Source organism: Orycteropus afer, unplaced genomic scaffold (genome assembly GCF_000298275.1).
Source record: "Orycteropus afer afer isolate SDZICR_OR568_19922 unplaced genomic scaffold, OryAfe1.0 scaffold00090, whole genome shotgun sequence".
Taxonomy (NCBI): Eukaryota; Metazoa; Chordata; class Mammalia; order Tubulidentata; family Orycteropodidae; genus Orycteropus; species Orycteropus afer.
The window spans coordinates 6,056,262-6,070,991 of record NW_006921677.1 but is presented as its reverse complement, the minus strand read 5'-3'; the positions used below and the strand labels follow the sequence as shown (position 1 = coordinate 6,070,991).

The window sequence follows — 14,730 nt, the reverse complement described above, 5'->3', positions numbered from 1 at the left end:
ATAGGACCATTGTGAAAGCACATTATGCTCTCAGTGCAAAAAAGGATACTAGCGTCAGCACAAACAATTCCTATGAAATGGAGTTTATTATTTTTCTACTAAAATGATGTGAACTGTGGTGGCACAGTGCCCAAGGCATTTGACTGCTAACCAGAAGGCTGGCAGTTCAAACCCACAAGCCACTCCTTGGAAGGAAGGTTGGGCAATTTACTTCTGTAGTGATACTGCCTCAGAAACCCAAGATGGGGTTCAGATCAGACTCAACAGCAGTGAGGGCCTTTATTTCTAGCTGAGAAGTTATATGTATGTCATAATGTGATTTTCTCATTTGTATCATCTTGCAATGTTTCTCTAGAACATTAAAGAAAAATGAGTCAGTCGACATGCTTTTTAGTGCTAAGTTCTAATCGGTTTGAGGCCCCTTCCACTCAGTTATCTCAACCTTAAAGTTGAAATTCTGCTTAAGATACTTTGGTGGATATAGTTTTGGGAAATAGAGCTAATTCTTGGCAGAACTGCTTTTTTTTTTTTTTAATTCAAAGTAAATAGCTATAATTACCATTGGGAACCAGAAACATTATGGAATGTTACAAAATCTATTTGATTTGTACAAAGATATAGTGCAATTGAGCCCAAGTGGCAATTAATAAATTAGCAGGGAATGGAGGGGATAGAACAATAAATAATTTTCATGTTTTAAGTTAAATATTTCCATCTTTATGGCATGTTTAATTCCAGAATTTTCAAAGTATTATACAGTGATTGAGCTCATTAACCCAGTAAGAAATGCTTAGCTTAGCAGCTAGCTCCAAAACCAAACCAAACTCACTGACCTCAAGTCGGATCTGAGTCATAACAACCCCTTCTTGGGTTTCTGAGGTGTTATCACTATGGATGTAGATTGCCCAATATTCCTTCTGAGGAGTGGCTGGTGGGTTTGAACCACCAGCCATCTGTTTAGCAGCTACCTAGGGATAAGAAAAGGGTGAAAAGTATCTGTGTTTAAGGTCTTCTCAGAAAATGAAACAGAGATATTATTAGTCCATGACCCTCACCATTTTCCAGAATCTATTGCTGGAGTCATTCTGATAAACGTCTTGAAATTCACCATGTTTTCTAGAGATTTTCATGGATGTAGATGGATTTAATGTCAATAATTCAGTTACTTGTCTCTGTCTCTATCTCTCTTTTCTCTAAGCAGAGGGACCTAAAAAAATAACTTGTGATAGATTGAATTGTGTTCCCCCAAAATATATGTCAGCTTGGCTGGGACTGGGACATGATCATCGGTGGTTTGGCAGTTTTGTAATGATGTGATTTGGTAATTATGTAATGATGTAATCATCCCCATGATGTGATTTGCTATGATCAGCCAATCAATTGTAAGGGAATGAGAACGGGATCCAGTGTTCTTAATCAAGTCACAGTTCTGATCTGACGTAAAGAGTACTTTTGTGGGGTGTAGCATGCATCACATTTTATCTTACAAGATGTAAAAGGAGAGAGAAACAAGCAGAGAGGACGGACCTCATTACCACCAAAAAAGAAGAGCCAGGAGTGGAGCTTGTCCTTTGGACCTAGAGACCCTGCACTGAGAACATTCTAGACCCAGGGGAATATTGATCCCAAGACATATGTAGATCTCCCAAGCCTATGCCAGGTCCATAGATGCCGAAAGGAGAAGGAACTGACAAAGAGAGCAAGCCTTCTCCCAGAGCTAGCACCCTGAATTTGGACTTCTAGCTTCCTAAACTGTGAAAGAATACATTTCTATTTGTTAAAGCCATCCATTTTTGGTTTTTCTGTTATAGTAGCACTAGATAGCTAAGACACCACTCAAAAGAGAAAATGTTCTATTCTTAGTTACGTCTTCGAAGAAACAAAAAAGGATAAATGTCCAGAGAAAAGTAGAAAGATGAGGAAATACTGATTCTTTGAGCAAGAATTGCTATGCTTTCAGAGTTAAGTTTTCCTGCTATTGGAGGAAGCAGAGAAAGAATTGTTGGTCTGTGGATTATGGAAATAATCAGTAAGTAACCAGTTGTTGTGGAGTCAGCTGCAACTCATGGTAACCTTAAGTGTGTCACAGTAGAAATATGTTCCACAGGGTTTTCAATGGCTGATTTTCCAGAAGTAGAGGTGATTTTCACCTCAGGACTTTCTTCTGAGATGCCTCTTATTGTTGTTATGTGCCATTTAGTCAGCCCTGACTCACAGCGATCCCTCCTTGGGTTTCCGGGGCAGTATCACTACAGAAGTAGATTGCCCAAACTTCCTTTTGAGGAGTGGCTGGTGGGTTTGAACCGCCAGCTTTCTGGTTAGCAGTCAACTGCCTTAGGCACTATGCCACCAGAGCTCCTGAGGTGTGTTTAGGTGGACTTAAACCTCCAACTTTTTGGTTAGCAGCTGAGTGAGTATGTTAACCATTTGTATCACTTTGGGACTCCTATGGGAGCTCTGGTAGCATAGTGGCTAAGGCACTTGACTGCTAACCAGAAGGCTGGCAGTTCAAACCAACCAGCCACTCCTCGGAAGGAGTCCAACTCAATGGCACATAACAACAACAGCAGGGACTCCTATGGGGCTAACAGTAGCCCAATTTTGTTGCGGAAAAAGCTTTTTAAAGGGCCCTACTCAGCATGGTTTGGCTCAATACTTCTGATGTCATTCTTGTTGTTGTTATTGATATTATTACTATTATTTTGGTTCCAGATGAAAAAGAAATTTTCTTAAGAAACGCCAATGGCCAGTTCTAACCCATGCTCAAAATTGCCTTGGGCCTAAATTTAGCTTATTTTGCACAAGAACAAAACTTGCCAACAGATACTTGTGAATATTATAAAAAGCTTTACCTAATGGGATATAGAACATTGGACACAGAATTTGAGGCTGAAAATTTTCCATTTATGAGGCCAAATTGTGTGTTCCTTATCGTGACAGTGTCTAATTCAGGTTGATATTTGACTTTCAGGAAATGTCTTCTTAATCTTTTGTCCTTATTAGGTTATTAACTGTAACAGAGAACTTAAAAAAGTCTTGGAAGTTATTTGATCCTGGCATAAGACCAATTTCTTTAACAATAACAGAGCTAATATAATAAAAGTCATCAGGTTTGGGATATTTTATGAAAACGTTTAATTCAACTGTTTCTTTGGAATGTAGTAGTCATAGTTTGGAATTTAAGTTACAGTTCAGTTCTATGTGGTTTTTATGCTACTCAGTGTCTGAGAATACAAATGTCATTTAAAGTTAAGGCTTTGCTGTTCATTGTGAAACAACAATTTACAAGTGTCATATTGTCATAGAAAATAAAAATTTCTGTAAAAAAAATTTGCACAAAATCTTTTGATGGTACAAAACATGAAGCAATAATATACCAGTAAAATGAAAACATCTTACTACAGAAAGTTTTTATAGATTTCAATAAAGAAAAAAATATGTTATTTTACACCTTTAAAAATTACAAAACAATCTAAAACAATATAAACTGAACATTTTGTAACACTGCCTTTACAAATTAATAACTTTATAAACATATAATTTTTAAATATATTTATCAGTGCAAGATATTTTAAAATTTAAAGTTGCAGTATCATTTTTCCTTGGTTGAGGAATATTAAGTCTGTTGCCTTGGGTATGTGTGTGGGGGGAATCAAGTCTTGTTTAGTGTTTTCTTCTTTTTCTGTGATTAGGACAACTGAATGAATGCTTCTGGCAACGAAAAACAACTCTTCTTTCATGGTAATCAATACTTTCTCGGAAACAAAAGACATTCTCAATCCAGTTATACCAAGATGAATGACTGTCCTGACTATGATGCAAATGTGACTTCTACAAGTACATCTGAGCAAGATATGTAGCAATGCTACCGGAGGACAATCTAAAAATTATCATGTACCACACGGTATGACACAAATACACCAAAGTCAACCAAAGCTTCTTCGGGTTAACCCACACGCTTGATAAGATACTCACTTTACTCTGCTGTTAGACTTAGGTCTTGCCAGCCCCAGGGCTGGCTGCTTCTTAGGAGCCACTGGAAATATTTCTAGAAGCATTCATTCAAGTTTCTGGTTTTTTTTTTTTTTTTTGCCAGAGTTGCTGTTGAATGGATTATTTTAAACATTTGTTTTGACTCTGCTCATTTTCCCCTTCTCTTACCTTAAAATAGTTCACCTTCAGGCACTAGGATTTATAGTTTCTTTCTTAAATGAACTCTTCTTCCTTCCACTTCCCTTGTTTGACTCAATACCGAAATAAATCAGGGGCCATTTTTATGTATTTGGATGTAAAATCTCCTGTGTTTTGTTGCTGTTGTTATTGTATATTGAGAAGATTTAATTCAGCCCTTCCTTCAGATCTCACTTGAAAGCCAATTGATAGTATTCCTTCCCTCAATTTACCATTTTTCTATTCCACTCAAACATTTTTTTATCAAATGAGCATTTTGATCAGGATAGACAGACAACTGGCTTCAGGAAAAAAGATACTGTCACTTTAACCAGTTAACAAGAAAACCAAAGTTAAACTTTGGAGGGCAAAGTTAGGAATTTCCCTTATTTATTTATTTTTAAACATAAAATCTAGTAAAAGTGTTTGCCATTCCCAGCAAGGTTAAAGCTGTGGGTTTCTTTTCTGGAAAATGGCAAATGCTTAAATTCTAAGAGAGAAAAAAAGACAAGAGAGATAGGGGAGAGAGAGAGAGAGAGAGAGAGTGTTTACATTTGAAAATACATTCCATATGAAAGAACAATAAGACAGAATATTGCAGCTTTATACAAAGGGTCAAGAGACATGAAATTGAACTACAGAAAAAAGCAGAACAATTAAGCCACGTTGCCAAGTCTTCTGAGCCCTTGCCTTCCCGGGGGCTGACGTCTCACACTAAAATATACTTTCTTCTTAGTCAGTGGGCCACCAGGGTTTGATTAAAAAGTAGGGCTTTCACCAGTGAGAAACAGAGTGGGTCGTTAATGTAACACAATGAGAACCAGTACAAACAAAAAGGCACTTGAGAGGACATAGACTAGCCAGTGCCAGGGATTTTTTGTTGCGGTTGTCAGCAGTACACCCAGGTGCCAGCAGTGTTTGGTGATGGCACAGTTTTCTGCATGGAGTTCACAAGCACAAGGTTTAGTACAACACTGGAAAACATCAAGAAAATTTGACGGTATTGCTTTGTAAACAGAGCTGACACACTATACCGGTACTGAGGCTACAGTACTATTAAAAGAAAACATCCTAATCCTTCTCTGCCTATGCACAATGCGGGCAATTATACACAAGTACAGCTGCAGAAGTCCACAGAAATGCAGTTATTCTAATATATTTTGGGCACTGGGCTAAAGGTAGCATGTCCATCAAAAGGGCCCCACTGAATACACTTGGTGCCAGCATCTTGGATTTTGCACAGTTTCCAAAAAGAATCCATAAAAGGAAAAAGAAAGAGAGAGAAGGGGAAAGGGGAGTTGAAAAATGAATCATTAAGTCAATCATACTTGGTCTCAACACCAGCATCTGATTATTCTATTGAAACCAACAGAAAAAAAGCTGACTATACATGATTCCGATTGTTAACACAGCTCACTTGTTCATGTCTGTCGGCTATACTCATTGAAGCTCCTGAGAAAAGCCTGGCTCAGCGTCCTCAACGCACTTCCCAGCTTGTACAGTAAGAGAAGATCCACAGTTCCCCAGCATGATCAAGTTCAGTCTTTCCACTTCAATTCTCCCACTCGTCTTTTCATCTCTACCTGCCTTCATGCCTCCGAGTAAGTACTCTGTGTATTCAGTTTGTCTTTTTTCAACTTCACACCATCTACAAGTTCAAAGTTATAGTTCTCCAGGGCAGACAAGTTTCTTTCAGACATGCCGTTGTGCCAACAGGCACAGTACAGCACAACCCCACAGACAGCCCCCAGGAGAACCCCCAGGGCGCTCATGGCAATGATTGTGATGAGGATGGGGTCCAAGGTCTTCAACACGTTGCCTGGCTTTCTTGAGATGTTCTCGTCACCTTCTCCTGTGCCCCTGTATCCTGGCGTGCTCCCTAAGGAGGGAAATAAAATTGGCTCCATAAGCACTGCCAACATGCCAGATGAAAACAAACAAACAAACAAAAAACAGGACTAATGACTTCTGCCTGTCCTCTCCCAAGAGATTGTGGTGGATTACTTGGCTACCCATCGCCTGGAGCCACTAAGGTTTATGTTTGACTCACTGTTGGGAATCGATGTGTGGGAAGTGAGAGCGCTGGGAAGTTGATGCTGTGATTCTGCATATAGTTTAGCACGTGAAAAATACCAATTCTTGCTCAACAGTGAGGGCTATCTTCTAATCACGTTCAGATTTCCTGCAGCCCTCCATCTGTGCTAGATTGTAATGTGTTTATAGTCCTGGGCCAGATATGTGGTCATTAAACTTTGCAAGATGCTTAGTCACACGTGTGTCTAGGGGAGGCATGTAAACATTCTTGTGCATTTGTCTGATTCCAAAACCAGACACATGGAGACCTTCAGTGCTGCGCTTGTATTTGGTGCAGTTTCCAGGGTCTGGGCACTGTTTTACATATGTGCTTGTTCTCCCACGTGTACAATCTTCAAATCAAACAACTGTTTCCCCCCAAGCCTACACTGGTTTCACTCAAAGAGAAGAGCTCTCTCAGAGCATGTGAATGCTTGCAGCTGACATTTAAATGGATGATGGCTCAAATCTGGAAACCATGTCTGGGCTGTGCAGAATAGAGCACATTTAATAATCAGTATCTTCACAGCCTTAGTGGTTTCACTGGAGACAGTTATACTGTTCTGAAGTTTGGTCATTGGGGAAATGTTTTCTTTAGAGTGGAATATGAGAAATTATTAACATGGGAGCTTTGAGTCTAATCACCTGGTACTAGAAATGGGACTAAAACTTTATGTGCAACATGCATGGTGCTTACTTAATGGTATTTAGATCAACAAAGATTCCCATCAAAGAAAACTACAAATATGAGATTCAAGTCTCTAAACAAGGGAAAACAAGTCATGGGGGCACATTAATATTCTTTCCTTTGACAAAGCATTGTTTCAAAACAACCTCTAATAAAATTTACCTGTCAGTGTGGACTTTGTAGCTAAGCTAAATAAGCCCTGTATTAACATTACTGATAGCATCAAGCCCTACGTATTTGAGTCTATCAAGTTTGTATCTGGCAATAGGAGGATTACATCTCAAATAGCAACAAATGCTGATACACCATGATAGCCATGGTGTGGCATGACCTGCCGCAGCTGTCCAATACCCAGAACTGTTAGCTGGGAGGGGTGGGCACCTCTGGGGATAATATTAGGTAATGCCTAATTTTGAAGCAACATCTTATATATTATCATAAAGTAGTGTTCAGTGAAAACACTTGTTTTAGAATTTATCTAAACATGATGCTACTATCAACTTAATTAACTAGTATGTAGGCAAACCACCTCTCTGAGGTTCATTCTTATCACTTGTAAAATGGGGACAGATAAACCTTACAGGACTGCTGTGACAATTATTGAAAATGCTTGGGATATAGTAGTCCGTCAATCAATCCTTACTATTGTCATTATCATCATTATGAAACCAGGGTCCCAGTACATGAGGATGGAAAATGATCAATCAAGCAGAACAGATGCCATAGAAATTGGGCTCCAGTCCCTTACAGATCATCTCTAGACATCAATCAGACACAAGAATTGGGGTTGGTTGTGTATTACAGTATGAACATCATCATAAATCAGTGGGTGAGTCACATTGTCTTCAGTAGTTCTCAATTCCCATAGTTGTCAAATGAGAATGTCTCACTTGATTATCCTCTAAGCCCCCCTCTAGGCTCAAGTAGGGAAGGATCAGGGCCAGGACACTTCTCCCAGGGATCAACTGCTTTTACAAGCCAAACCTGTCAGAGACTCTCAAAAGTCTTAAGGGCAACTTTGGAGAAAGAGAAAGCATTCTGTGCAACAATCCAACCTGTGGCCCAACTCGACATGGGCATGGATGTTCATTTTATTTGAACTGAATTAACGTACCAATGTATTAAAGTTTCAGAAAGCATCTTCATAAACATAGTAGAAGCTATAGTGATTTTTTTTTAATTGGTCATCAAGACAAATGTACCTGCTTCATCAATTTTATTTTCTGGGTGCTTTTTATCCAGGTCTGCTGGTTCTACAAGTCAAACAAAATTGAAAGATTATACACAAACTACATGAAGTTACACACACACACACACACATACATACTGCATACATAATACACACCATATACACATACACATACACACACCACACACTACGCACACATCACACACACACATACACATACCACACACACACCATTCACATACACATATACACATGACTGCTGGGCTTCTGTTTAAGTTTTCCCTATAATCAGACCATGTTGTTGTTGTTGTTATTTGCCGTCGAGTCAGCCCCGACTCATAGCGACCCCTCCTTGGGTTTCCAAGGCAGTATCACTATGGAAGTAGGATCGCCCAACCTTCCTTCCGAGGAGTGGCTGGTGGGTTTGAACTGCCAGCCTTTTGGTTAGCAGTCAAGTGCCTTAGGCACTATGCTACCAGAGCTCCTACCAAATAGCCATAGAGCAATCCAAACCAAAAACCAACCCTCTGCCATTGAGACAATTCTGACTCATGGTGACCCTAGAGGACGGAGCAGAACTGTCACACAGTTTCCAAGGCTATACATCTTTACATAGGCAGACTGCATCACCTTTCTCCTGTGGAGTGGCTGGTGGGTTTGAACCACCGACTTTTTTGGTTAGCAGGCAAATGATTTAACCACTGTACCACCAAAGTTCCTTTCATAGAGCAATAGGGAGGCAATATTAAATGACTCTGAAATTGGTGATTTGAAGCATAAAAACTTCCTTTAAAGTGTCAGATCTCAATCCAAATAGCTTTGAGTATCTTTTAGGAGAAGAGGAGGGTGAAGAGACTTGGATTTTGGCATCTGGAATGTGGTGAAAATAGGGAATAGAAGTGAAGTTGTACATATGGCTAGCTTCCTGCACTTGGTAGACAACTGCTTCCTAAGTTTGATGTGTGTTACTTTGGCTTCACATATGGTATACCAGCTCATTGAGGTAAGAGATTGAGTCCTGTGTTTACAAAAATATAAAAAGGCTATGGAAGGAGTAGAGTCCAGTATCCTTACGTTACTGAGCTACTTGTTGTTGTTGTTGTTATTTGCCATCGAGTCAGACCTGACTCATAGTGATACCTCCTTGGGTTTCTGAGGCAGTATCACTACAGAAATAGATTGCCCAACTTTTCTTCTGAGGAGCGGCTGGTGGGTTTGAACGACCAGACTTCTGGTTAGCAGTCAAGTGCCTTAGGCACTGCACTACTAGGGTAAGTTTTTTTTTAGTACTTTGTTCACTACTATATGCCCAGCATTTAGAAGTGTTAGCACATAATAGGTGCTTCAATAAATATTTGCTGTATGACTGAATGGAGGATAAATAGATAGTAATAGATAGTAACTATTCCAGAATGTATTTGATGAATTGTTGAATACAATTACTTTAAGTATCTTTTTATTAGTACAACAACATAAATACCATGTTTTAACAAGCTCCAAGAACAATGGCTAGCAGCAATTACCGCTAAAGAGATTAGTCACATGAAATAAAAATGCTCATAGAACTATCTTAGCCATTCATTCATTCTCTGTAGCACCTGGCATGCTGCTTTGCATATATAGTATGTGGTCAGTTAAAACTTGTTGAACTAAATTGAGTTTTATTTCTTTGTTTTTGTTTGTGGAGTTTGATCTTACATTCCAAAACCATCACCACATTACACTTACCTTGGAATAGGAATGCAATGGGATTACATACATAGTGCAACTATATGAAATATATATTTTCAAGTCTTGTAGGCTTGGATAGGAGCTCTGGTGGTGAAGTGCCTAAGGCACTTGACTACCAACCATAAGGCTGGTGGTTCAAACTATTAGCCAGTCCTTGGAAGGAAGGTTGGGCAATCTACTTCCATAGTGATACTGCCTTGGGAACCCAAGTAGGGGTCATATGAGTTGGATCTGACTCAAAAGCAATGAGTTTGGTTTTTAGTTTGGTGGTAGGCTTGGATGTGAGTAATTTGTCAACAGCTGCAAATGAAAAATTAAGCCTTATGTATTTATTTATTGGTGAAAATTTTCTAAGTAGTGTGTCATTAAGCAGATTTCCTTATATGGTACAAAGACCACCCACTACCCATTGCCATCGAGTTGATTCCAACCCATAGTGACACTTTAGGACAGAATAGAACTGCCCTATAGGGTTTCCAAGGCTGTAAATCTTTATGGAAACAGACTGCTTCATCTTCTCCCATGGAGCAGTTGGTGGGTTCAAACTACCAAACTTTTTGGTTAGCAGCCAAATGCCTTAAAAGAAGCAGGGTTTTATTCACTGAATTTTTTTCCCCAATTTCATCAACTGATCCCAAGGACTGCATATGATCAATATATTGTATCATAAAAGCTTTTTGTAAGTTGGTGAAATGACCAAAAACCCATTATAACCAACAGGCTTCTTTAGTCTTAAATTTGCCCAGTAGGCTTATTCCTTTTTATTATAATAAGTATCCTATTATATATTGATATATAACAAAAGTTTAAATGTAGCAAATGGAGCTTAAGACTAATTACTGTGCTATTACATTGCCATTAGTAGTGCTATTTATAATTATATACCAAGAACTAGGGAAAATGAATTGTTTTTTTTTATGTCAGATTTTCATTCATATAGCATCAGACCAATAGGAACTGAAAATACTAGGCAAAGTCTCTGAATTCCATTTACTCTTTTGGGTCATTTAAACTATTTTTAGAGTCAGCAATATCTACTTACTTGTAATAAAGCAGGAATTATGGATGATTCACTAGCAATGTAGCCTTCATTAAATTCACTGCAATCAGTTTTCAAAGGCCTGCTGTTTCACTTATACATTCAGGTATTTGGAATTAACCCAGATGTTTCAGCTTACCAGTTTTCATCAAAATTTCTGGTGCGTCATATGTAGCTAAATACATTGTGAGTCTCTCTTCTTTGCTATGATCTTTGAACTCCACTTTATTTACATAGTTTTGTAGGTACCCACCAGACAATCTAATTAACTGGTTAGGTTAGGCAATGGGGTAGCTAAGGATAAATTGACCTGATTTTATTCCCTGTTGCATTGGTATATGCATTTCATGTCGTATGCCTATAGCCAACATAGAAATTCTATGTCTAAACGAGCAAGACAAAGACCATTACACAGAAAGACTCTTGCCCTGGGCAATTGCTTCATTGGTTTCAACACCAACTCATACTTACTTGCACAGTCCTCTTGTGAAATGTGGTTATTAATGCTAATATCATCGACTGCAATCCCGCCAAGGTTTCCTTTTCCGATTTCACCCTCAAAAATCACCTAACAAAATGAAATCGTTTCCACAGTGTTTAAACGTAAGTCCCAAATAGCAGTGTTTACAAATGCTTGCTCAGCTCCAGCTATGGCATATAAATTAAATTCATGAGATTTCACATAAGCACACACTTTGCTCATCAATCAATATTTGCTGCCTGGTGATGGCATAAAACTTCTCGTCCTTGCTTTTTATTATACAAAATTTAAAGCTGGAAAAGGCAGCAAATAAAAGGCATGATCCATTGTGACAGCCCAGAAATAGATTGTAAAGTTGCGTTTTCCCTTCCTTCTCAGTAAATTGGTTCTTTTCCTGTAATCCAGGAGACTGAAATATGCTACCGAGATGACTGTCACTGCAACGGTATCTCAGGTTCAGGAAACAACTCAAATAATTTTTGAAATAATTCCATCACATTTGCATTGTTGTCGTTGTTACCTGCACTGAGTTAGTCTCTGACTCATGGAGACCCCATATGTTACAGAGTAGAACTGCTCCATAGGATTTTGTTGGCTGAAATCTTTATAGAAGCAGATCCATAGGCCTTTTCTTACATGGAGTCTCTGGGTGGCTTTGCTCCACCAACCTTTAGGTTACCAGCATATCACAAACTGCTTGTACTACCCAGGTTCCATCACATTTATATAACTTGCAAAATACTCCCTTAGTGAAGCAACTTGCCCTCCCCAACCTAGGTAAGGGGTCATACCTGATAAAGCTTCAGAGACTTGTGAAGCAAAACACGCCCTTCCTTCCAGTGGTCTCCTTGGTGCCCAATGGCCATCCAGACCAACTGGTCATACTCATCTGGCTTCTGGTAGCGTAGCTTGACCCTCAGCGTGCCAACGTGGGAACCAGACATGTGGTACCAGAAGGTCAGGCAGTGGGCTGAGTTCTGGGAATAAACCACAGGGCTTACAAGACGAGCCACTTTGCCCTTCTGGTTCTCATCAGCTTGGGAATAGATGAAGTTGCCATCTCCTGCTGTGACAAAAAGACTGTGTTAGGAAGAATGGCCACATGTGCAACTCCTTTGTTGCTTTTCTTTCAAGTTCCACTTATCAAAACTTCTCTCTCAAGCTTAGCACCCAGAACCCAAACCCACAGTGGAGAGGGGAGCAGAGTTGTTTGGGAACCCCTTTGGCACCTGAAACTTCACTGTAAGCCTCTCTGGATGGACATTTGATTAGGTAAAACCCGTAAGGTAAAACAACATGAATTTGGATACTACCTATAAGTCGCTATGAGTTGGAATAGTCAAGGGAGTGGGTTTGGTTTTTTTTTGGTTTTATTTAGAATGCACTGTCATGGGAACATGGGCTATGACTCAAGTCTGCCTGAACATCATTGCAAGCAAATGAAAGGACAGAACTGACTGAAAATGACTCCTCTAAGAGGAAGATCTACTTCCATGCCACTTTAAGAAGCAGATTCATGGGCCTTTCCATGCCACCCATTTGAACACAAACATTAAATGGAGTAATTGAGATGTTTTCTTATTGATCATCAGAGCAGCTGACCCTCTGGCTGATGGTACTTCGGTCACTATATCTGTTTGGTAATAAAACCGCAGTTTTGTCAAATAATCTAGCAATCTTTTTTTTTTTTTTTTTGTCTCCATAAAGGCAAATGATTTTTCCCACCTAGGTTGTTTAATGGCCTATAAATTCTTAAACACACCTGAGAACTTGATTCTCAACTGTGAGCCCTGCTCCTATTTGATGTGGGTTTCTGGTTCAAGGAGAGGCAAGGTCACATTTTTGAGGCTCATCAGAATGTGCCATTTTGACAATATAGACACTTGCCGGGCTGCTAGAACTTACTTGGCTTTGCTTTTAATTACCCCCAATGGGAATGTTTCCTCCTGCCACCACCTGGTCTAAACACACAACTCATGTTTCACTGTTTGTGCTGCAAATAGAAATCATCTCCTTTAACACCCCACCTGATGTAAGTGTGAATCTGAGGCTCTGGCCTCAATGGGCAGCCGATGTTTTGTTTGCTGCCCAAGAGGCTTGTGTATTTGTGAGATACGTTTTCAGTGCACATATGTGCATGTCCTTGTATCTGCCTGCTTATGTCACCAGGGTCCATGTGGAAGTGGGATGTGTTAGCGGGCTGCTTTCTTAACTGGCTGCATACGTGAGATTCTTAATTAACATAACACTTTTAATTAAAAAATGAGTGGTATAATTAAAAAAAAAAAGTTAAAATTAGTCCCAGCCCTTGCAGTACATTCAATGCTGACTTTGTGAAGTATTTGCCTATGATTGAGCAGACTGAGTCACTTTTGGGGTTTGTTTCACCCCAAAATTACCAAGTATAGGCCACTTGTTTGTGTGACAGTACCATTTCATTGAGATGAGTAGGGTGTCAGTCCACCAAGACAGATAGGTTAAAAAAAAAAAAAAATGTACCTGGCTTGCCTCTGTCCTCCCTATTCTTAAGGGAAAAGACTGAAGTTGGACATGCCGCAGAGTGGAAACACATTTGTCGAGTCCTCTGGGTTTGTTTAGGCTCATTGGAGAATAGGTTGGTAAAGAGAATGAAAAGTGGACATGGAAAAGGGAAGACGGTTGCCTGAGAAGTGTTTCATGGCCTCCACCTTGCTGCCATTGTGGGCTTTTAAAACTTTGCTTATGCCACTCCTCTCCTTAGAGTGCTTCAGTGGGTCCTCATCACTCTCAGCCAACCATCCTCCTTCACATGGCACCCAAGGCCATGTACCTCCTGTAACACATCTAGATGCTTCCCATGGGGATTCTGCCCAATCAAACCACTTGTAAACCTCTAAAGCACAGTACCCTGCACTCTGTCTTTCATAGCTAGTTACCTCAGCTTATTCAAGCCCCAGTTTAGATTGTCTTAATGCAGGACTACTTTTTCTGTTTCTTTGAGCATTCCTGTCATCGACTGAATTGTGGCTCCCCCAAAGATACGGTGAAGTCCTTACCCTGGTTCTGTGAATGTGACCTTGTTTGAAAATAGGATCTTTGAAGATGTTATCAGCTAACATGAGGTCATAGCAGAGTAGGATGAGTTTAAATCCCATCTGAGTGGGATCTTTATAAAAGAGGAGAAGAGACACAGAAGAAAGAAGGCCAAGTGAACACTGAGGCAGAAACTGGAGTGATGCATCTACATACAAGTTGAGGAATGCCAAAGATTGCCAGAAACAACCAGAACCTAGGAAGAAGCAAGGAAGGATTTTTCTTGAGAACCTTCAAAGAGAGCATGGCCCTACTGACACCTTGATTTCAGACTTCCAGCCTCCAAA

General features: G+C 39.6%; 1 protein-coding gene across 1 annotated transcript in view; it reads right to left on the bottom strand.

The window, feature by feature from the left end:
- Positions 1-5,759: 5,759 nt before the first annotated feature.
- NRP1 (neuropilin 1) overlaps positions 5,760-14,730 on the bottom strand; it is a 195,789-nt gene continuing 186,818 nt past the window's right edge. The window contains exons 14-17 of the mRNA XM_007942452.1: positions 12,163-12,434; positions 11,362-11,458; positions 8,134-8,184; positions 5,760-6,049 (exon numbers count right to left, since the gene is read on the bottom strand). Of these exons, the coding sequence (XP_007940643.1) occupies positions 5,760-6,049; positions 8,134-8,184; positions 11,362-11,458; positions 12,163-12,434 (710 nt within the window). The remainder of the gene's footprint in view (positions 6,050-8,133; positions 8,185-11,361; positions 11,459-12,162; positions 12,435-14,730) is intronic.